Source organism: Saccopteryx leptura, chromosome 4, assembly GCF_036850995.1.
Source record: "Saccopteryx leptura isolate mSacLep1 chromosome 4, mSacLep1_pri_phased_curated, whole genome shotgun sequence".
Taxonomy (NCBI): Eukaryota; Metazoa; Chordata; class Mammalia; order Chiroptera; family Emballonuridae; genus Saccopteryx; species Saccopteryx leptura.
This window is the reverse complement of record NC_089506.1, coordinates 198213389-198236823: the sequence shown is the minus strand read 5'-3', so window position 1 is coordinate 198236823 and position 23435 is coordinate 198213389. Positions and strand designations below refer to the sequence as shown.

At 45.3% G+C, this 23435-nt stretch overlaps 1 protein-coding gene across 3 annotated transcripts in view; it reads left to right on the top strand.

Moving 5' to 3' along the window:
• The first annotated feature begins 8525 nt into the window (after positions 1-8525).
• Positions 8526-23435, top strand: part of CRCP (CGRP receptor component) — a 59598-nt gene continuing 44688 nt past the window's right edge. The window contains exon 1 of one of the 3 annotated variants that reach the window (XM_066382484.1): positions 8526-8631. Coding sequence is in view for 1 of the 3 variants with exons in the window: in XM_066382481.1 (XP_066238578.1) it covers positions 18344-18351 (8 nt within the window). In the remaining 2 variants the exon portion in view is untranslated. Of the gene's footprint in view, positions 8632-18134; positions 18352-23435 lie in introns of those variants that run through there. The other 2 variants (XM_066382483.1, XM_066382481.1) reach the window with 2 other exon arrangements.

Here is a 23435-nt window from a genome sequence, read left to right as displayed (position 1 = left end):
GTCCCCGCCTCCTGGCGGCGGCTGCACCAATCCCAAAAGGACCCGCGAGTGGGCTCTGCCTTGGCCCTTCAACCCTGGCTGTGGGCGGAGCCATCTCTAGCGTGGCTTCAGGCGGACTGGTCCCAGGGTGTGGGGTAGACTCTACCCGGTAGAGGACAGACCCTGCGAAACGCCGCTCTGGATAGCAGGTACTGCCCGCACTGGAGACACGGTCTAGGAGTAGAGCGAAGATGGGCTGGGCCAGGCAGGCCCACAAGATATATAATGTGAACTGGCATGCCGATCATTTATTCATTCAACAAACACGTGCCAAGCACCTTCTGTATAATAGGTACAAAGTTAGACACTGAAGGAAAAGAATTGAGCATAAGAAATCGCACCTGCTTCAGCCCTGGCGAGGTGGTTCAGTTGATTAGAGTGTCCTCCCCATACGCCAAGGTTGTGGGTTTCATCCTGGGACAGGGCACATACAAGAATCAATCAATGAACTCATAAATATGTGCAACAACAAATCGTTTCTCTCACGCTCTCTCTTTTTCCCTTCTTTCTCTCAAATCGATCAATCCACCAATCAATCAGAAATGACGCCTGCCTAACAGGGCTTTAACAAAGCATGGAAAAGGTGTGTGGGAGGGTGAGAGTGTGTGTGTGTCACAGGTCACAGAAGGCAGCGCAGAGCAGAGGGGTGTCTAGGATATTCATTGATGAGCTCCATGACATGATTAACTCTATATTCAATAAAAGTAATGGGTTGGGTTCTAGGCACTGGGGTACAGCCTAGAACTTCTGCCCTGGAAGGGCTTCTAGTGGAGATGTCTCTTGAGTTGGGTCTTGGAAGATGAAAGGGTGTTGGCTCAGGGAAGATGAGAGCATTCCCTGCAGAGGCAGTAGCCTGGGCAAAGGCCTGGAGGCCAGAATGTGAACAGCCTGCTTGGAGAACAGGAAAGCATCAGAGTGGCTATAACAAAGGGTCAGGGCTCCAGTATGGGGTGGTAGGGAGAACAGGTGGGAAGTAAGCTGAGGCAAGATTGTGAAGGGCTTTGAATGTCAAAGGAGAGTTTGGCGTTGATCCTGTAGGTCATAGAGACCAATAACTGGGATGCTTTGTGGGTTGACTGTTTTTAGCCCTCATTTGGGAATGTGCTTCCTGGAATATATCAGTCTTTTTCAAACCTTCTTAAATGCCCTTTCCTATGCCTGGCATGCCCTTCCCTCACTGTCTGTCTTGCTACCTCCCATTCATCCATCAGTATTCTAGCCAAGCATTATCCATGTCGGGAAGACTCTCCGCTGCTAGGTGGATGCTGGATCCACGTGCTCCTGAGGGATCCTGAGCATAGGAGCATCTAGCAATTTTTTCCTGAATTGGGAGCACTGTAGTTGTGGCTTCTGGGTCTTCTCCCCCTACCCAAGTGTAAGCTACTTGGAAGCAAGACCTCATCCATTTTACCTCTGTGACTCCCAGCAGACCACTAGGTGGACAGGAAAACTCATGAGAGGCCATGTGTTTCTGAAAACTGCGAGACAGGTGGTAAGTCCCTAGGATTTCCTGCTAGTGTCTGAGGCCTGATATCCCTTCCTGGGAGGCCAATGTGAAGGCCAGTGGCACTCTGCAAAATGAGGTCACATTCCTAAAAACGCAGCAACATGCAGGAGCCAAACTCTTTGGCAAATGAATTTGAGACTGGAAAGGGAGTTGAGGAAAATGTGTGAAAGCAGGGCTGTAACCAAAATACCTAATGTGAGTAACTCACTAAAGCCTTCACATTGTTACCGGACAGGGGACCTGGCCCTTTGGGTCTGCCTAGGGCCAGCCGGTAGTGTGTGGGTTCTTGACTTCATGCAGGAAAAACTTCACACCAGTCCAGGTGGTTGTTTTTTGTTTTTGTTTTGTTTTTCTGAAGTTGGATACGGGGAGGCAGTCAGACAGACTCCCGCATGGCATGCGCCCGACGGGGATCCACCCAGCATGCCCACCAGGGGGCGATGCTCTGCCTATCTTGGGGTGTCGCTCTGCCACAATCAGAGCCATTCTAGCAGAGGCCATAGAGCCATCCTCAGCGCCGGGACCAACTTTGTTCCAATGGAGCCTTGGCTGTGGGAGGGGAAGAGAGAGACAGAGAGGAAGGAGACGGGGAGGGGTGGAGAAGCAGATGGGCACTTCTCCTGTGTGCCCTGGCCAGGAATCGAACCCGGGACTCCCGCACGCCAGGCCGACACTATACCACTGAGCCATACAGCCAGGGCCAGTCCAGGTGGTTTTGAGAGTAAATTTATTAAAGCTGGGGACCATGAAACAAGGAAGGCCCTAGAATAGAAGAAGCAAGAGGAGAGAGCCTAGGCAGGGCAGCTTTGGCTCACTAGAAACTTTGAAATGAGCAGAGATAAGGAGGCCTTGGAGACAGGTTCAGGACAGGAAGTAAGCCCAGAACGAGCTGCCACTGCCCACTGCTCCCCTGGTTTGCAAGTCTCTTAGAGTTTAGGAGATGCATGCCTATGGGGGAAGAAGAGAAGGGGAAAGGGAAAGGCTCCTGCACTCACTGGGTCCTTTGTTTTTTTTGTTTTGTTTTGTTTATTTGTTTGTTTTTGAGACAGAGAGAGAGTCAGATAGAGGTATAGACAGGGACGGAGAGAGATGAGAAGTATCAATCATTAGCTTTTCGTTGCGACACCTTAGTTGTTCATTGATTGCTTTTTCATATGTGCTTTGACCATGGGCCTTCAGCAGACCGAGTGACCTCTTGCTCAAGCCAGCGACCTTGGGTCCAAGCTGGTGAGCTTTGCTCAAACCAGATGAGCCCGTGCTCAAGCTGGCGACCTCGGGGTCTCGAACCTGGGTCCTCCGCATCCCAGTCCAATGCTCTATCCACTGGTCAGGCTTATTTTGAGGGTTTTTAAAGACTGGGAGTTTAGGGGAGGATTTCAAAAGCAGATTCATATTGAGTAGCCCCAGGGCAGCGAGTCATTAGTCTTTGTAGCTGGTACTGGTTTCTTGCTCACCTAGGCCTGGAGCTAAGATACAACTGAAGCCTAGATGTAATCTCTAGGGAAGTGACTGAAGTATCTGGCTATAAATTGCCCATCCCGTTTATTCAGCTATCTGTCTCAGTTTCCCCCTTCTACTTGCCAAGGCATTTTCCTTGCTTCTTACTATCCTGTCTCAACATGATTATTCTCATTTCATCTTCATAGTAGTCCTGTTTACAGATGAATAAACTGAAGCTGCAAGGGGTTAGGAGTTATAGGATGTGCCCATGGGCACCCAGTTAGAAGAGGACAGTCTGGCTGCCCACACTACACCACATGGCAGAAGAAAGACTGTCATCCTAGGTTTGCTAGCTGCATATAACAAGCTTGGCCTGTGTGGAAGTCCCTGTAGGGTTGGGAAAAGGCACTCAGGAGGAGGAAGAAGATGAGCAGGCAGCATAAAGGCTTGTGACGAAAAATACCCAAACAATCAAAGGAGTCTGTAGCTAAGGCCCTGATAGTAGACTCTAAAGTGAACATGACCCTTGATCTTGAAGAAACATCCTTAACATAAAAGTCTCATTAGAGTTGAGTGAGTAGCCAGGTTTCTTCTGAAGAAGCCGAGACTCCTACGCAGAACTCTGGGAGGCTAAGAGAGGCTCAGAGAAGTGTGCCTGCCAGTGTCCCGTCTGTCACCAGTAGAAAGATGGGCAGGAGGGACAGGTCATCTCTAACCTCCCGGAGGCCACCCTTTGTTATCTGTAGTCCATACAGAGGTCAGAAAAGGGGCTCTGAAATGTGACATTCTCAGGCCTTGAAGAGGCAACCCTCAGCCCATACAGCAGTGTAGCTGCACCTGCTCCGGTGACAGGTTAAGGTGGACCTTAAGTTTGTTGTGGGAACACAACCAGAAGGAAGACTGGGCTTTGGGCCCCGTAGGAAGCCATTGTAGATACCTCATTCTTGAGGACCTCTTTGATCACCATCAGATCCAGCTCCTCTAAAGACTGCCAGGACGGGGTTCCTGGGGCTTAGGGACTGGGGCGAGTCTCTTGCCAGGGAATCTCTGGTGTTTTCTGAATCCTATAACACAACAGAAATGGTAGCTGGGGTTGGATCAAATCCTTATTAAATGGCAAGTCCCCAATTTCATTGCCAGAAGACCCAGACTATAAGAGATGCTAAGGAAGTTCTTCAAGTTGAAGAGAAATGTCACCAAGTGGAAGCTTGGGTCTAAAGGAAAGAATAAAGAGGACCAGAAAAGGCAATGATTTTTTTTCTTTTCTTAATTTTTTAAAATACAGCCTGACCAGGTAGTGGCACAGTGGTAGAGCATCAGATTGGGACATGGAAGACCCAGGTTCGAAACCCCGAGGTCACTGACTTGAGCGCGGGCTCATCCAGCTTGAGCACAGGCTTACCAGCTTGAGCACGGGGTCGCTGGCTTGAGCGGGGGATCATAGACATGACCTTATGGTTGCTGTCTTGAACCCAAAGGTCACTGGCTTGAAGCCCAAGGTTACTGGTTTGAGCAAGGGGTCACTGGCGTGGCTGGCACCTCCCAGTCAAGGCACATATGAGAAAGCAATCAATGAACAACTAAGGTGCTGCAATGAAGAACTGATGCTTCTCATCTCTTTCACTTCCTGTCTGTCTGTCTCTGTCCCTCTCTCTGTCTCTGTTAAAAATTTTTTTATTTAAATTTAAATAAAATCTTAAACTAAAAATAATAACTATGTTGTTAGTTTTATAACAAGTAGAAGAGAATACTATATAATAGAATTATATTGTTGTGAGGTTCTTACATTTACATGAAAAGATATAATATTAATTCAGGGAAAACTGGGACAAGTTAAGGATTCATATTATAATTCTTAAAGCAATGATAAAAAATATAACAAAATTAAAAAAAAACAACAACCCATACATCTAAAAACCCAGTAGAATGTTGGCTGGGTAGCTCAGTTAGAGCATTGTCCCAAAGTGCAGAGGTTGCGGGTTCAATCCCTGGTCAGGACACATACAGGAGCAGATAAATGTTCCTGTCTCTCTCTCCCTCTTTCTTTCCCTTTCTCTCTAAAATCAATACAATTAACATTAAAAAAATAAAAGAGACAAAATGGATTTTTAAAAATATTCTCAATCCAGTAGTCAGGAATAAATGACACAAGGATAGGGAAAAAAAATAGCAAGATGGTAGACAAGCAACTACAGTTCACATTTGACCAATGCAGAGGTTAAGGGTACTGAACCCCACACAGCTGAAAATCCATATATAACTTATGACTCCCCAAAACTTAACTACTCTTTACCAGGAGCCTTGCTGATAACAAATAGTCGATCAATACATATTTTGTACGTTATATTTATTATATATTGTATTCTTACAATAAAGTAAGCTAGAGGGAAAAAAAACTTATTTAAAAATCATAAGGGAGAGCCTGACCAGGCTGTGGCGCAGTGGATAGAGCATCGGACTGGGACTCAAAGGACCCAGGTTCAAAACCCTAATGTTGCCGACTTGAGCAAGGGCTTATCTGGCTTGACCACAGGCTCTGCAGCTTAAGCGCAGGGTTGTTGGCTTGAGCGTGGGATCATACACATAACACCATGGTCACTGGCTTGAGCCCAAAGGTCACTGCTTGAAGCCCAAGGTCCTTGGCTTGAGCAAGGGGTCACTCACTCTGCTATAGCCCCCTGTTCAAGGCACATATGGGAAAGCAACCAGTGAACAACTAAGGAGACTAAGGAGCTACAACGGAGAATTGATGCTTCCCATCTCTCGCCCTTCCTGTCTGTCCCTCTCTCTGTCTCTCTCTCTGTCTCTGTCACACACACACACACACAAAAAATCATAAGGGAGAGAAAATACATTTACAGTATCATATGTATTTATTGAAAAAATCCACATATAAGTAAAACTCTACATCCAGTTCAAATTCATGTTGTTCAAGGGTCAACTGTATATCAATAATTATGATAAATATAAATGGATTAAACACTCCAAATAAAGGCAGAGGTTATTAGAATGCATTAAAAAAGTAAGGTCCAACTGTATGTTATTTAAAAAAAAATCTACTAAAAATGTAATGATAAGTTAAAAGTAATGGGAAAGAAAAAAAAGTAATGGGAAAGAAAAATATACCATATAAACAATAACTATAAGAAGTCTGGAATGTATAAATTCATATCAGACAAAGTAAAAAAAAATTAAGATTTTATTTATTGATTTGAGAGAGAGAGAAAGGTTGGGGGCGGGGGTAGGAGACATTAACTTACAATAGTTGCCTTTCATATGTGCCTTGACTGGGCAAGCCCAGGGTTTTGAACCAGCAACCTTAGCATTTCAGGTCAATGCTTTATTCACTGCTCCATCACAGGCCAGGCTGGACTTATATTATAATTAAAAATTTTTTTTTGTATTTTTCTGAAGCTGGAAACGGGGAGAGACAGTCAGACAGACTCCCGCATGCGCCCAACCAAGATCCACCCAGCATGCCCACCAGGGGGCGATGCTCTGCCCCTCCGGGGCGTCGCTCTATTGCGACCAGAGCCACTCTAGCGCCTGGAGCAGAGGCCAAGGAGCCATCCCCAGGGCCCGGGCCATCTTTGCTCCATTGGAGCCTCGCTGCGGGAGGGGAAGAGAGAGACAGAGAGGAAGGAGAAGGGGAGGGGTGGAGAAGCAGATGGGCGCTTCTCCTGTGTGCCCTGGCCAGGAATTGAACCCGGGACTTCTGCACGCCAGGCCGACGTTTACCACTGAGCCAACCGGCCAGGGCCTGGACTTATATTATAAGTAAAAATTAAGGTCAGAATTAGTAATAGATATAACGAGGATCAGTATATAACGATAAAAGGGTCAATTAATCATTAAGTGCTAACAGTCCTAATTGGGCTTGTTCTTAACAACACAGTCCCAAAATATATCAAGCAAAGATGAACAGAACTAAAGTAATCCATAAGTTTTATGTGTGAAGGTAAGTCAGGTCCAACTGACTCCATCTCAGTCAGAAGCAAAAGTCTGGTGGCAGATATTAACAGGAAGGAAAGGAAGAGACTCCTACCTGATTACACCTCCTGAGCCTCATCCTAGGAAATCCCAAGCTCTGGCTCCTGTCTGAGAAAAGAGAAAAAGTTAAGGGAAAAATCAGAGGTAGGCTGAGGTGTTTTCTCTATATCAACAAGGCAATAAATAAAATAACAATGATAGCTATTAACAGGGGTTTTTTGTTTGTTTGTTTGTTTGTTTGTTTGTTTGTTTTCAGAGACAGAGAGAGAGTCAGAGAGAAGGATAGACAGGGACAGACAGGAACTGAGAGATGAGAAGCATCAATCATTAGTTTTTCGTTGCGACACCTTAGTTGTTCATTGATTGCTTTCTCATATGTGCCTTGACCGCTGGCCTTCAGCAGACCGAGTAATCTCTTGCTTGAGCCAGCGACCTTGGGTCCAAGCTGGTGAGCTTTGCTCAAACCAGTTGAGCCTGTGCTCAAGCTGGCAACCTCGGGGTCTCGAACCTGGGTCATCCACATCCCAGTCCAACGCTCTATCTACTGCGCCACCTCCTGGTCAGGCAACTATTAACAGTTTTAATAACAATTTATTGAGCTCTAACACTATGCCAAACATCTTTTATACAAGTTATTGTTGACTCTTTAAACCCTCACAACTACCCTTTGTGGTCAATGCTTTAATTATTCCCATTCTACTGATGAGAAGACTGAGTCTGGGAGAGATGAAGTGATTTGCCCAAGAACATCCAGCTATGAAGTGACTGAGCTGGGAATTGAACCCCAACAGTCTGGTCACAATACTGTTGTTTGATGCAGGGCAGCAATAACGTCCGTCTCAGGAGCATGCCAAGAGGTTGATTTATCAGAAATTAACTACCTGAGGGGTCAAGTTAAGAACAACTGGTTAATAAAATCCTTACTGCATCTCACATGACAATCACCTGTCTTTCCAACCCTTGTAGTAAAAACAAAAGTTGGATAAGGCCCTGGTTAAAGCATCATACCCATATGCCAAGGTTGCAGGTTTGATCCCTGGTCAGGCCACCAACAAGATTCAACCAATGAATGTATAGATAAGTGGATCAAGAGATCGCTGTTTCTCTTTTTCTCTCTCCCTTCCATTCCTCTCTCTATAAAATAAATCAATAATCCCTGGTTAGGGCACAAACAAGATTCAACAAATGATTGCATAGATAAGTGAAACAACAGATTGTTGTTTCTGTCTCTCTCTTTCTCTCTCTCTCTTCCATCCCTCTCTCTCTAAAACAAACAAACAAATGAAGTTAGATAAGGAATCTTGAAGCCTGTGGGCTGCTGTAATCTTCAAATGCTAATTATGCTCAACCCTACATAGTATTGAGATGCTGTACTCTTCAAATGCTAATTATGCTCAACCATACATAGTATTGAGAGCGCACAACCCAGCCTGAAAGAGTGCTGCGGAGGAGGCAAGGGCCCCAATCCTGTGAATTATTAACGGAGGGAGTTGCTGGTGACCTGGCCTGGGCAGAGGCCTCCCCACTTGCAGCACCTTAGCACCACTGGCTTGAGTGGCAGTTATAACAGTAGAGTGTGCTTCGTGAAGGGCTCTGAGAGTCAGAGGAGTCCGGGGCTGAGTCTCAGTCGCATAGCTCCTTGGGTGTGATCACAGGTAAGTGACTTAACCCTTTGGAGGTTTATTAAAGTGGGGATAATGATGCCCATGTACTGGGCATTGAGTGAAGAAGAAATTATGTTTGTACTATGTCTGATTTATACTAAGTTGACAACAAATGGTAAATGAAACCCTAACGGACCAGGGTATTCTGGTTTGAAATAATAATAATTAGGACTAATATTTGTTCAGTGTTTTAATTTGGGATGGAACGAAACATTCCAAATTGTAGAACAGTTGTCATAGTTATTGTTACCTTTGATCATTCTGGGGGTTGATGGGCTCAGCTAGGAGGTTCTAGCTTAAGGTTTTTCATGAAATTGTAGTCAGACACTGGCTAGGGCTGGGGCCTTTTCAAAGGCTTCCCCTGACACATAGTCTGAGCAGGAGACAGTCTGCAATAGAACAAAAGATTTTCATGGTATGTACCCATTTTCTATTGCTGTTGTAACAAATTTCCACACTAACCCCCATACATTTATTATTTCACAGTTCTATTGGTTAGAAGTCCTACATGGCTCTTAACTGGGCTAAAATTAAAGCGTTGGCAGGGCTGCAGTCTTTTCTGGAAACTCCAGTGGAAATTTTATTTCCTTGCCTTTTCTGGTTTCTAGAGGCCACCTATATTCCTTGGCTCACGGCCGCTCCCTCCATCTTTAAAGTCTTCAACATTGCATCTCTCTGATCATTCTCCCACAGTCACACCTGTCTCTGACATGATCTGGGAAAAAGTCTCCTCTTCTGAGGACCCATGTGACTAGATTAGGCCTGTCCAAGTAGTTCAGAATAATCTCCCCACTTCAAGGGTCATAATCTTAATCATATCTGCAGGGTTTCTTTGGATTAGGATGTGGACATCTTTGGAGAACCATTATTTTGCCTACCATATGGAAAGACTCCAAGAAAATGCCCCTGAATGGGGCTGACTACTTGTTCCTGTCCCCAATCCCCAGCCCTGCACTGCGAAGTAACATATTTTCATACTCTCTGGAAGCCTCTAATTCAACCCATCTCAACTCTTCCAAGGTTAGGTGGGTCATGAAGAGCTCCATGATTTCCCTAAGAAGATGGACAGTACAGTGTGTCGGTAAAGTCATGGTGCACTTTTGACCAGTCACAGGAAAGCAACAAAAGACGATAGAAATGTGAAATCTGGCCCTGGCCGGTTGGCTCAGTGGTAGAACGTCAGCCTGGCGTGCAGGAGTCCTGGGTTCGATTCCCGGCCAGGGCACACAGGAGAAGCACCCATCTGCTTCTCCACCCCTCCCCGTCTCCTTCCTCTCTGTCTCTCTCTTTCCCTCCCACTGCCAAGGCTCCATTGGAGCAAAGTTGGCCCGGGCACTGAGGATGGCTCTGTGGCCTCTGCCTCAGGCGCTAGAATGGCTCTGGATGCAACAGAGCAACACCCCAGATGGGCAGAGCATTGCCCCCTGGTGGGCATGCCGGGTGGATCCCTGCCGGGCGTATGCGGGAGTCAGTCTGACTGCCTCTCCGTTTCCAAATTCAGAAAAAAAAGAAATGTGAAATCTGCACCAAATAAAAGGAAATCCCTCCCAGTTTCTGTAGGATGATGTGGCAGCATGTGCGCGTGCGCAGATGATGACGTAACACCGTGTATACAGCGGAGCAGCCCACAGCAATGCCAGTCGAGATGTGGATGGTACAGAGGAAAGTTCAGTGTGTTCTGTGGCTCGCTAAATTCGAATCCGTGACCAAAGTGCAACGTGAATATCGGCATGTTTATAATGAAGCTCCACCACATAGGAATAACATTACTCGGTGGGATAAGCAGTTGAAGGAAACCGGCAGTTTGGTGGAGAAACCCCGTTCTGGTAGGCCATCAGTCAGTGACGAGTCTGTAGAGGCTATACGGGATAGCTACCTAAGGAGCCCTAAAAAATCTGTGCGTGAGCCCACATCGAACTGCACTGAATAGGTATGCAACTGGGAGTTTTCCTTTTATTTGGCTTAGATTTCACATTTCTATCGTCTTTTGTTGCTTTCCTGTGACTGGTCAAAAGTGCACCATGACTTTACGGACACACTGTATATCTGCAATGAGAACTAGATGATAGGCACATATCACCCTATAGTTAGCTTTTTAAAATTAAAAATCTTATTTCCTTGCTTAGGAAATATAGGAGGATAATAGTTAACATTCCACTCCCCGCCCCCCATGCTTCCCACTTCCCAAGTGTTATTCTAAGCACAACTTTGTAAGGGAAGTACTGCTATTATTGTTTTATAGATGAATTTACCAAGACACAGAAAGGTTGTTAAAAAGCTTGCAAAGGCCACAGAGCTAGTGAGTGATAGATCCTTCATTTAACTCAGGTGTCTGGCTACAGAGCCACCACACTTGACTGCTTCATTCCTGTGTGCCCTACAAATACAACCCAGAGTAGATGTCACCAAGGGTCTACAATTCCTGCTTCTGGGATGATAAAAAAATGGATCACAATCCCATTCTACTTTGCTGGTGTTTCTTCTTTTTAAAGATTGATTTTTAATTTATTTTTATTTTTAATTGATTTTTAGAGAGAGAAATACATTGACTTGTTGTTCCACTTATTTATGTATTCATTGGTTGACTCTTCTATGTGCCCTGAGCAGGGATCAAACCTGCAACCTGGCCCTGGCCGGTTGGCTCAGCGGTAGAGCGTCGGCCTAGCGTGCGGAGGACCCGGGTTCGATTCCCGGCCAGGGCACACAGGAGAAGCGCCCATTTGCTTCTCCACCCCTCCGCCACACTTTCCTCTCTGTCTCTCTCTTCCCCTCCCGCAGCCAAGGCTCCATTGGAGCAAGGATGGCCCGGGCACTGGGGATGGCTCTGTGGCCTCTGCCTCAGGCGCTAGAGTGGCTCTGGTCGCAATATGGCGACGCCCAGGATGGGCAGAGCGTCGCCCCCTGGTGGGCAGAGCGTTGCCCCATGGTGGGCGTGCCGGGTGGATCCCGGTCGGGCGCATGCGGGAGTCTGTCTGACTGTCTCTCCCCGTTTCCAGCTTCAGAAAAATGAAAAAAAAGAAAGAAAAAAAACAAAACAAAAAAAAAACTGCAACCTTGGCTCTTGGAGACGGTGCTCCAATCAACTGAGCAACCCGGTCAGGGCTACTTTGTTGGTGTTTCCTTCTGGGCCTTTATTATGGGCAAACTTCTTATGTCCATCCTCATTTCTAGCTTGGGGTCCAGGACTGTTCAACAATAGATAATGCCTATTTTCAGCTGAGAGCTGAGTGCTGTACAGAATTTATTTGCCTTAGGAGAGTGAAAACATTGCTTGGCCTCTCTCCCCTGAAATTTCCACTTTGGTGCATCAAAATAACTGAGGAAGGGTCTCATGCAGAATAAGGAGGTACCCCTAATGTTGGCAGGCCCTAAAACTGAGAGAGGGAAAGTCGGGATGGTGCTGGTGCACAAGGGTGTTGGAGTTGGCCAGAGAAGAGTGAGAACCCTGGCTTTGCCACTTCTTAATTCTGATCTGAGCTGCACTATTTCCTTGCTAATTTCCTCTCTGCCATTTCCTAACTCCTCCCTGTGAAATGGGATGATCATAGTACTTAACTTGGAGAACTCCTGAGAGAAGTAAATGAGACTATGCTAATGCAGTGCCTGGCGCGTATCCTCATGGGAACTTTGTGAGTACACACATGTGACTAGCTTAAATCAACTCTCTGGCACCTGGTAAGCACCAAGTAAGACGTACTCTTCTAGAGTCTTTCTGGGGACTTAACTTTAAGGACTTCATTTTTACTTTAAAAGCTCCTTCTGCTGATTTTCTTCTGAGCTCTAGATCTAATTGCTTCAGTGTTCAACAGACTTTCCACGTGGAAGACACACAAGGTTCATTCATGCTCTGGGCCAGGGATCCCCAAACTTTTTACACAGGGGTGCCAGTTCACTGTCCCTCAGACCGTTGGAGGGCCAGACTATAAAAAAAAACTATGAACAAATCCCTATGCACACTGCACATATCTTATTTTAAAGTAAAAAAACAAAACGGGAACAAATAGAATATTTAAAATAAAGAACAAGTAAATTTAAATCAACAAACTGCCCAGTATTTCAGTGGGAACTATGAGCCTGCTTTTGGCACCATACAAAAGAGGTGCTCCTTCCGGAAGTGCGGCGGGGGCCGGATAAATGGCCTCAGCGGGCCGTAGTTTGGGGGCCCCTGCTCTGGGCTTTTATATGTTATTTGATAGCTCTGCCTAAAAATCCAGTTGTTAAGAAATAAAAACCATTTACTTGGTTTGTGCGCTTTGGGTGGCAAAGAATAGAAACTCATTAGGCAGCCTTAAGTTAGAAAAGCTGCAGGGAGGTCCTGAATGGGGCCCGGCCAGGCCAGAGTTTCAGCCCTTGACTGGCCCAGCTTTGTTGACTGGGTTACCTTGTCGTGCAGGCCCCTCCTGGACAGTCTTCCCCTGGGAGCAGCCTCACTCCTGACTACTCAGCTGCTTCTAAGGCATATGTTGGGTGACTCCATGTGACCCCCAAGGTCTTAGGGTGGCCTCCCTTGGAGAACACAGAGCTCAGCCATTTTATTGTGGGGCCCTTAGAGCCACTACCCTCTTCCATGGAAGCTCATCCCAGAAGCTTTGGCCTTGTGTGCTCCACCCTGAATCCAGCTCAAATACCCCGGCTTGTGACGCCTCTTCACCTCATTAGTCATTTCCTCTTCAGCTCCATCGCATCTAAACACAATATATTGTAGTTATTGATGTCCACAGCTGGTTCCCCAACGAGGCTGTCCGCTGGCCAGGCAGGGACTGTATATTATTCATATTTGTATCACCACCACCGAATGGGCCATTACTACGTTTGCTGAGTGAATAACACATGAGCAACTTTAGCACTTCTTTATGGAGGCTCTCTCCTCAAGGGGACTTTTCACAGGAATCAGGCCAGTAGGGACGGGGATGGCTTTTTTTATTTTTTTGCCTGGTGTGGTATTTTCATTTTTTTTTTTTAACAGAGACAGAGTCAGAGAGAGGGATAGACAGGGACAGACAGACAGGAGTGAAGAGATGAGAAGCATCAATCATTAGTTTTTCGTTGTGCTTTGCGACACTTAGTTGTTCATTGATTGCTTTCTCATATGTGCCTTGACCGCGGGCCTTCAGCAGACCGAGTAACCCCTTGCTCGAGCCAGTGACTTTTTGGGTCCAATCCGGTGAGCTTTTGCTCAAACCAGATGAGCCTGTGCTCAAGCTGGCGAGCTTGGGGTCTCGAACCTGGGTCCTTCCGCATCCCAGTCCGAGGCTCTATCCACTGCGCCACCGCCTGGTCAGGCTATTTTCTTTTTAATTTAAGTAAATTAGTTGTTTTAAAAATAATATTTTTATAATTAGGCCCTGGGCGGTTTGCTCAGTGGTAGAGCGTCGGCCTGGCGTGCAGGAGTCCCAGGTTCGATTCCCAGCCAGAGCACACAGGAGAAGCGCCCATCTGCTTCTCCACCCCTCCTCCTTTCCTTCTTCTCTGTCTCTCTCTTCCCCTCCCGCAGCCAAGGCTCCATTGGAGCAAAGTTGGCCCGGGCGCTGGGGATGGCTCCGTGGCCTCTGCCTCAGGCGCTAGAATGGCTCTGGTTGCAACAGAACAATGCCCCAGATGGGCAGAGCATTGCCCCCTGGTGGGCATGCTGGGTAGATCCCGGTCAGGCGCATGTGAGAGTCTGTCTGACTGCCTCCCCGTTTCCAACTTCAGAAAAATACAAAAAAAAAAATTTTAATAAAAAAAAATAATGTTCATTGAAAAACATTTTAAAAATTCTGAACGTGTAAAGTTCAATGTTAAAATTCCCCACACTGCTTTTCTAATACCCACAGGCAAACACCTGTAAAATTTAACAGCTTTATTGATATATAATTCAGATACCATACAATTTACCCATTAAAGTGTACAGCTCAATATTTTTTAGTATATTCATAGTAATGTACAACAATTACTCCAACCTAATTTTAGGACATTTTTGTTTCCTCCCAAAGAAATTCAGTATCTGTTTTCATATTTTTAACTGAATTTATTGGGGTGACATTAGTTAATAAAATTATATAGGTTTCAGGTGTACAATTCTATGATACATCATTTATAAATTTTATTGTGTTCACCACCCCAAGTCAAGTCTCTTTCCATCAGCATTTATCCCTCCTTCACCCTTTTCTACCTCCTTTCACTCCTTTCCCTCTTGTGATCCTCATACTGTTGTCTGTGTCTGCATTTTGTTTCTATGCTTAATTCCTTCACCTTTTCCACCCAGCCCCCCAGCCCCATTCCCCTCTGACAGCTGTCAGTCTGTTCTCCATATCTATGAATCTGTTTCTATTTTGTTCATTGGTTTATTCCGTTCATTAGATTCCACATATAAGCCTGACCAGGCGGTGGCGCAGTGGATAGAGCATCGAACTGGGATGCAGAAGACCCGGGTTCGAGACCCCGAGGTCGCCAGCTTGAGTGCGGGCTCATCTGGTTTGAGGAAAAGCCCGCCAGCTTGAACCCAAGGTCACTGGCTCCAGCAAGGGGTTACTCGGTCTGCTGAAGGCCCGCGGTCAAGGCACATATGAGAAAGCAATCAATGAACAACTAAGGTGTTAAAACGCGCAATGAAAAACTAATGATTGATGCTTCTCATCTCTCCATTCCTGTCTGTCTGTCCTTGTCTATCCCTCTCTCTGACTCACTCTCTGTCTCTGTAAAAATAAAAAAATAAAAAAATTCCACATATAAGTAAAATCATATGGTATTTGTCTTTTTCTGACTGGTTTATTTGACTTAGCATAATACTCTCCAAGTCCCTCTATGCTGTAGCAAAAGGTTTCTTTTATAGGGCTGAGTAGTATTACACTGTGTGCATTCACTCATCTACTGATGAGCACTTGGGCTGTTCCACATCTTGGCTATTGTAAATTAATGCTGCAGTGAACATAGGGATGTGTATATTCTTTTTCTTTTTTTTTTTTCTGTATTTTTCTGAAGTTGGAAATAGGGAGGCAGTGAGACAGACTCCTGCATGCGCCCACCCGGGATCCACCCGGCACGCCCACCAGGGGGCGATGCTCTGCCCATCTGGGGCGTTGCTCTGTTGCAACTAGAGCCATTCTAGCGCCTGAGGCAGAGGCCACGGAGCCATCCTCAGTGCCCGGGCCAACTTTGCTCCAATGGAGTCTCGGCTGCGGGAGGGGAAGAGAGAGACAGAGAGGAAGGAGAGGGGGAGGGGTGGAGAAGCAGATGGGCGCTTCTCCTGTGTACTTGGCCGGGAATTGAACCCCGGGACTCCTGCACGCCAGGCCGACGCTCTACCACTGAGCCAACCGCCCAGGCTGCATATATTCTTTTGAATTAGTGTTTTGGAATTCTTTGGTTATGTTCCCATAAGTGGAGTTGCTGGGGAAATTCAGTATCTATTAACTATCACTTCCCTCCACCATCCTGCTCCCTGCCCTAAGCAATCACTGGTTAATTTCCCGTCTCTAATAGATTTGCCTATTCTTGGACATTTCATGTAAATTAATTATACAATATGTTGTCTTTTGTATCTGGCTTCTTTTACTTAGCATACTTTTGAAGGTCATCCATGTTGTAGCATGTATCATCACTCCATTATTTTTATTGCTAAATAGTATTCCATTGTAATAATATAGCACATTTTAAAAGTCCAGTCACCAGTCATTATTAACAGTTTTATACGATTCCTGTATTTTTTCAGATTGTCTGATTTGAATCCTTGCTGAACAAGTTACTAGATGAATGAATGATTTTGGGTAAATCATAATCTTTCTAAACCTGCCTGTTTTCTCAACAGTAAAATTTAAATAACAATGGAGTTTACCTCATATAGTGTTGTGCTTGTATTGTCACAGTCATTAATATTTGTTTAGCTCTTAACTATATGCCAGGAATGTTATAGCATTACCTAATAGATCTACGATTTTCAGATTAGGGAATTGAGGTCAGGAGAGGTTAATGAATCTCCCAAGGTTAAACAGGTCCTAAGAAAATGATAGAGACACACAGAATCACAGACTGACCAAGGGCATAGCTTTCACAATGTTATTGAATAATAAAGTGCTTTCCAAAGACCTTGCAATGAGAATGAGCTTAGTAAATGATAACTGATAGAACTGTGAAAGAAAAGCAACTGACTCATCATCTAAAGACACTCACCACTTACTTAATACTTTGGCTTATTCCCTTCCAGTCTTTGGGAACTATTTCAAACATACCAAAAAAAATCCAGAATATAATAGATATCAAAACTCTCACTCCTGTTCTTTAAAAATATATAAAATGTAGATTAGGTGGCTCTACCTCCCAAACCCTTAGGTATTTTTTCCCTATGTATTATTTTTCCTTAGATTACTAGGATCGCCTCACATCATTTTCTCTCTTTTGAAAAAAACCTTATCTTGCCCTGGCTGGATAGCTTGGTTGGTTAGAGCATTGTCCTGGTACTCAAACCTCTGGGTTTGATCCTGGGTCAGGACACATACAGGAACAGATCTATGTTTCTGTCTCTCTCTCTTTCAAATTAAAAAATAATAACCCTACCTTAACCAATTCCCCAAAATACCAAATGTTACATGACTTTTCGTGGCCTATGTTATACTGTATGACTGGAACATTATTTATTGAATCCCTATTGTTTGGCATTTAGGCTGTCTTCCAGCAAAAAAACACCACTACGTATCATCTTCCTTCAAGTACCTGATGATTCCCTTTGGATAAATTACTAGTTAGGCCGGAAGGTCAGAGAGTGCCTGACCTTAAGGCTCTTTATATGTTTTTTGTTTGTTTGTTTTCCAAATTGCTTTCAAGGAAGAATGGGAACAGGGAGAAGGCAGGCTGGGGTTTTTGTTTTTTTTACCTTTTAAAACGTTTTATTCAATTATAACATACATACAGAAAAGCGTACATAAGTGTACAGCTCACTGAATTTTCAGCAACTGAACAATTCGCGTGCCCCGCCCGTGCCCAGATCATGAAATAGCACATTACCAGCACTCAGAGCCCCCTAACCTCCTCAGTATCACTACTCTCGGGGAAGGCGGGGGCAGGATTTTAACGTCGCAAAGGACTGCTAATTAGACGTCTTTGGCGTGCAGGAGTCCCGGGTTCGATTCCCCGCCAGGGCACACAGGAGAAGCGCCCATCTGCTTCTCCACCCCTCCCCCTCTCCTTCCTCTCTGTCTCTCTCTTCCCCTCCCGCAGCCAAGGCTCCATTAGAACAAAGTTGGCCGGGCGCTGAGGATGGCTCTGTGGCCTCTGCCTCAGGCGCTAGAATGGCTCTGGTTGCAACAGAGCGACGCCCCAGATGGGCAGAGCATCACCCCCTGGTGGGCATGCCGGGTGGATCCCGGTCGCGCGCATGCGGGAGTCTGTCTGCCTCCCCGTTTCCAACTTCAGAAAAATACAAAAATATACATATATTTTGGTATAACTACGAAAACATAAGCTAAGCGCTGTTTGCAAAGGCTTGATAGGCTGAGATCCGACCAGATGAGGAGCTGACGGTGAGAGGGACGAGCGGTCACAACACTCCCGAGTCCTCCAAACTCCCAGCGTTCAACGCGCCGATCCCGGCGTGCACCGCGGCACGCGGAGTGCGCGACCCGGCGTTTGGCGCGGACGCAGGGGCGGCGGCGGCGGCGGCGGCGGCGGCGGCGCGGTGTGAGGCCACCTGCGTGTTGCTTGCTGGAGGCCACGAGGCGGCCCCGACATGGAAGTGTAAGCCACGCGAGGCGCGTTCGGCTAGGCTTACAGAGGGGGACGGCTAGCTGCTGGAGGCTGAGAGGCGTGGGCACTGGGGGACCCCGCGTCGCGCCTTGTGCGGAGGGCGGCGGGCGGGGAGCGGGGGAGAAGAAGGCCGTCGCTCTGGTCTCGTCACCTCCGCCCGCACCCCCCGTGCCTAGGCCCGGGCCGCGTGCCTTCCGGTGCACCTGCTGCTTCCCTCATTCATTTGCTGGCGTTTCCGAGATCACAGTGGTGAGCCCGGCCCGGTACACTTCTTTTAAGGCACTTCTAGGACCTGGATAAAAAAGACACGAATGAAAGACTCCCTTAAGTTACTACTATTTTTCTCTTCAGTCACTGAGTAAATACTGAGGGAATAACATAATAGACATACACGTATTTTTTAAAAAGTGAAGAATACTTATGGTTTTATTTGGTTGAATGACAGAATTTTCTCACTTTTTGTTAGAGAATTTAATACCCCTCTCTTAAAGTGGCCAGCAGTAGGCAAAAATAAGATTTGTATCACGGTGTGAATCATTTGACCTGGTTGAGGTTTATGGGATAGTATAACTGCTGCACAACACACATTCTTTTTACTGCACTTGGAATATTCACAAAGATCTGCAATTTTCTCGGCCATCAAATCCCAATAAATTTCAGAGAACTGAAATAATATACACTACAGTCTCTGACCACAAAAGAATTAAATAAGACATCAGTAACAATACCCATAAAATTGCTTTGTGTGTGTGTGTGTGTGTGTGTGTGTGTGTGTGAGAGAGAGAGAGAGACAGACAGACAGACAGACAGATAGGGACAGACAGACAGAAAGGGGAAGAGATGAGAAATACCAATGTGGTTTCTTAGTTCATTGATTGCTTTCTCATATGTGCCTTGACCGGGGGGTTATATATAGCAGACCAAGTGACCCCTTGCTCGAGCCAGCGATCTTGGGCTCAAGCTGGTGAGCTTTTTGCTCAAACCAGATGAGCCTGCACTCAAGCTGGCGACCTCGGGGTCTTGAACCTGGGTCCTCTGAATCCCAGTCCGACGCTCTATCCACTGCGCCACTGCCTGGTCAGGCGCTAACTTTTTTTTTTTATTGGAGTGACATTGATAAATAAAATTACATAAGTTTCAAATGTACAATTCTATAATATGTCATCTGTATATTGTATTATGTGTTCACCACCCCCTGTCAAGTCTCATTCCAGCACCATTTTTGAATGACATAATTTAAAAACCTTTTTTGAGTGTCATTTGGAAACATTTTCCCCAAGTAAAAGGATACGAAAATTTCATAGCAAAATTAAGTACTTATATGCTCTATATAATGTGTTTGCTCTTTGTCTAAGGCCTTGGGATTATTTATATACTTGGAAATCTTTGATGTTCACTCCCCCCTCCCATTGATTTGAGAGAGAGAGAGAAGCATCAGCTTATTGTTCCATTTAGTTGTACACCCATTGATTACTTCTCTTATGTGCTCTGACCGGGGATCAAACTTGCGACCTTAGTGCACCAGGACGAAGCTCTCTCCACCCGGCCAGGGCCACTCTTTCATTCTTGAACTTACTATACATGAGGAAAATGGACTGTATTTATCTCTGTACCACCTTTCTGATGGTGTCAGAATTTCTTTCATTTCATAGCTGAGGTTTAAAGGAGTTAGGTCCTATAATAGTTCAGTAACAGGACTGGAAAGAGGATACTTGTTAGCCCCTAAGAGAATGCTACAGGTTAAATTGTTCATGGATTTGGATGTCCTCCCAGTTTTCTTGTACCAGGGTTTAGTTTTCTGGAACATGACTTGAGTCAATAACATAGATTGAAAATAAGAGGATTTGAGCAATTACATTCGTCACTGCTTTCGTAAGAGTTAACTGTGTGGCAAGAAATAGGCACTGTTTGCTTGGATTTTTTTGTGTGTGTTTCTAAGGAAAGTCTGCCAGTAGATCATTTTGTTCTGTTTTTCAGAATTTGGTTTTTCAAAGTAGTTGTTTATATCCATTAAATTGACTCAGCAAGTTAAGCAAATTTTACAAGTTAAATTTCAAACACCAAGTCAACTTCAGTCAATTCATTACTTAAGGATATTAAGTGATTGTCCGCCTGTAAGTATAGATTTAGACAGTCTTTAAAATTCTCTTGGAATATTTGCTTTAAATATCTGTAAGTAAAATCAGTAATATTCTAATTCTTACAAGAAATACGAAGTTTTTTGTAGATGGATGGTTTCTAGAAAGTCTGTGTGCCTGTCAATGTATTACATAATACTGAAGTATTATCTATCAAGTAGACAATTCCTGCTCAGTAGGGATCAACAGCTTTTAAATATAATTGATAGGTGTTTCGCCTGACCTGGGGGTGACGCAGTGGATAGAGCATTGGACTTGGATGCAGAGGAACCAGGTTCAAAACCCCAAGGTCACCGGCTTGAGTGTGGGCTCATCTGGCTTGAGCGTGGGCTCACCAGCTTGAGCATGGGGTCCCCGGCTTGAGGGTGGGATCATACACATGAGCCCATGGTCGCTGGCTTGAGCCCAAATGTCACTGGCTTGAGCCCAAGGTCGCTGGCTTGAGCAAGGGGTCACTTGCTTTGCTGTAGCCCCTCGGTCAAGGCACATGAGAAAGCAGTCAGTGAACAACTAAGGTGCCAAAATGAAGAATTGATGCTTCTCATCTCTCTCCCTTCTCATCTGTCTGTCCCTCTCTCTGTTTCTCTCTGTCTCTTTCACAGAAAAAAAATTGATAGGTGTGCCAATGGATGGATTCTAGTCACTCTAAAAAACATTGGGGGAAAATGCATTTTATGTCCTCAATTGTAAATTATTCTAATGTCTTATTTTTTTATTCAGTGAGAGGAGGGGAGGCAGAGACAGACTGCTGTGTGCGCCCTGACCTGGATCCACCTGGCAAGCCCATTAGGGGGCGATGCTCTGCCCATCTGGGGCATTGCTCTTTTGCCAACAATGAAGCTCTTCTTAATGCCTGAGGCAGAGGAGGTGGAGTCATCCTTAGTGCCGGGGGCCAACTTGCTCCAATTGAGCCATGGAAGGGAAGAGAGAGGGAGAAAGAGAGAGAGAGAGAGAAGCTAGAGGGGGTGGGAGTGGAGAAGCAGATGGGTGCTTCTCCTGAGTGCCCTGACCAGTAATCGAACTCAGGACATCCATACTCTGGTTCGATGTTCTACCACTGAGCCAACAGGCCAGGGCACATTTCTACTTTTTTTAACATGTTAACTTGAAAATAACCCATGGAACAGCTGCAAAAAGAGCACCACAATTACCTTTATTCTCTTTACATGAAGTTAGCATTTGTTAACATTTTGATATATTTACCTTATCTCACTTAAACATGCCAACTTTCTCTCCACTCTATTTCTCTCTCTCTCTCTCTCTCTCTCTCTCTCTCTCTCTCACACACACACACACACACACACTTAATCATTTGAGAGTTGTAGATGTCATTTAACCCAATCTTATTATTTTTTTTTTTTTGTATTTCTCTGAAGCTGGAAACGGGGAGAGACAGTCAGACAGACTCCCGCATGTGCCCGACCGGGATCCACCCAGCACGCCCACCAGGGGCGATGCTCTGCCCACCAGGGGGCGATGCTCTGCCCCTCTAGGGGGGGGGTCGCTCTGCCGCGACCAGAGCCACTCTAGCGCCTGGGGCAAAGGCCAAGGAGCCATCCCCAGCGCCCGGGCCATCTTTGCTCCAGTGGAGCCTTGGCTGCGGGAGGGGAAGAGAGAGACAGAGAGGAAGGAGGGGGGGGTGGAGAAGCAAATGGGCGCTTCTCCTATGTGCCCTGGCCGGGAATCGAACCCGGGTCCCCTGCACGCCAGGCCGACGCTCTACCGCTGAGCCAACCGGCCAGGGCCTTAACCCAATCTTATAAAGGCATTCTCTTATCATATATCTACAATATATCATGTATCTATAATACTATTATCATACCCAGGGGATTTAGCACTAATATAATTACTATTAAAATACAACCTATATTCACATTTCTTCAGTTGTCCCAATAATGTTTGTTTTAGCTATATTTTTATTTTTTACCCTTTCAGGATCCAGTCAAGAATCACACATTGCATTTAGTTGTCATGTTTCTTTAATGTCCTTTACTGTAAAAATTGTTTCCTAGACTTTTTTTTTTGTGACATTGGCATTGTGACAAATGATATTGATATTTTTAAGAATATAGGCCAGTTGTTTTGAAATATATTCCTCAATTTGGGTTTGTCTAATTAGATCTTCATGGCTAGATTCAAAGTAAACATTTTTTTTGACAGGATTGTGTCTTTCTTAGTACATCACACCATCATTGTTGGTGCTGTTAAATAGGATAACTTGATTAGGTTGATGTTTGTCAAACCTCACCATATCCTCTTCCCAACAACCTGCCACTTAGTGGAGGTTACAGTGACATCTTTCAGGATAAAAACTGCCTTAAAAATTTCCCAGTACACAGTTCATTTAGGACTTTATAAAAGATAGATACTAGACACTCCTTGAATAAAGGAAGACCTAACATATATTGGCATTTACTCTTTTAGCTGAGTTTTTAAAAAATTATACTAATAAAAGAATCAATAAGTAGGTCAGCTTCTGTCAGCCAGAGTCCACAGAATACAGTACCTATTTAAATTTCCTTTGTGCTACTGGTACCAAAATAGAGGTTTATTACAGAGACTGAGAGTGAGTCAGAGAGAGGGATAGACAGGGACAGACAGACAGGAACGGAGAAAGATGAGAAGCATCAATTATTAGTTTTTCATTGCGCATTGCAACACCTTAGTTGTTATGGATTGCTTTCTCATATGTGCCTTGACCGCGGGCCTTCAGCAGACCGAGTAACCCCTTGCTGGAGCCAGCGACCTTGGGTTTAAGCTGGTGGGCTTTTGCTCGAACCAGATGAGCCTGCGCTCAAGCTGGCGACCTCGGGGTCTTGAACCTGGGTTTTCTGCATCCCAGTCCCACGCTCTATCCACTGCGCCACCACCTGGTCAGGCCCAAAACAGATGTTTATTAAAAGAAACATGGGAGAGAATTTTCCTTATTAAATCATT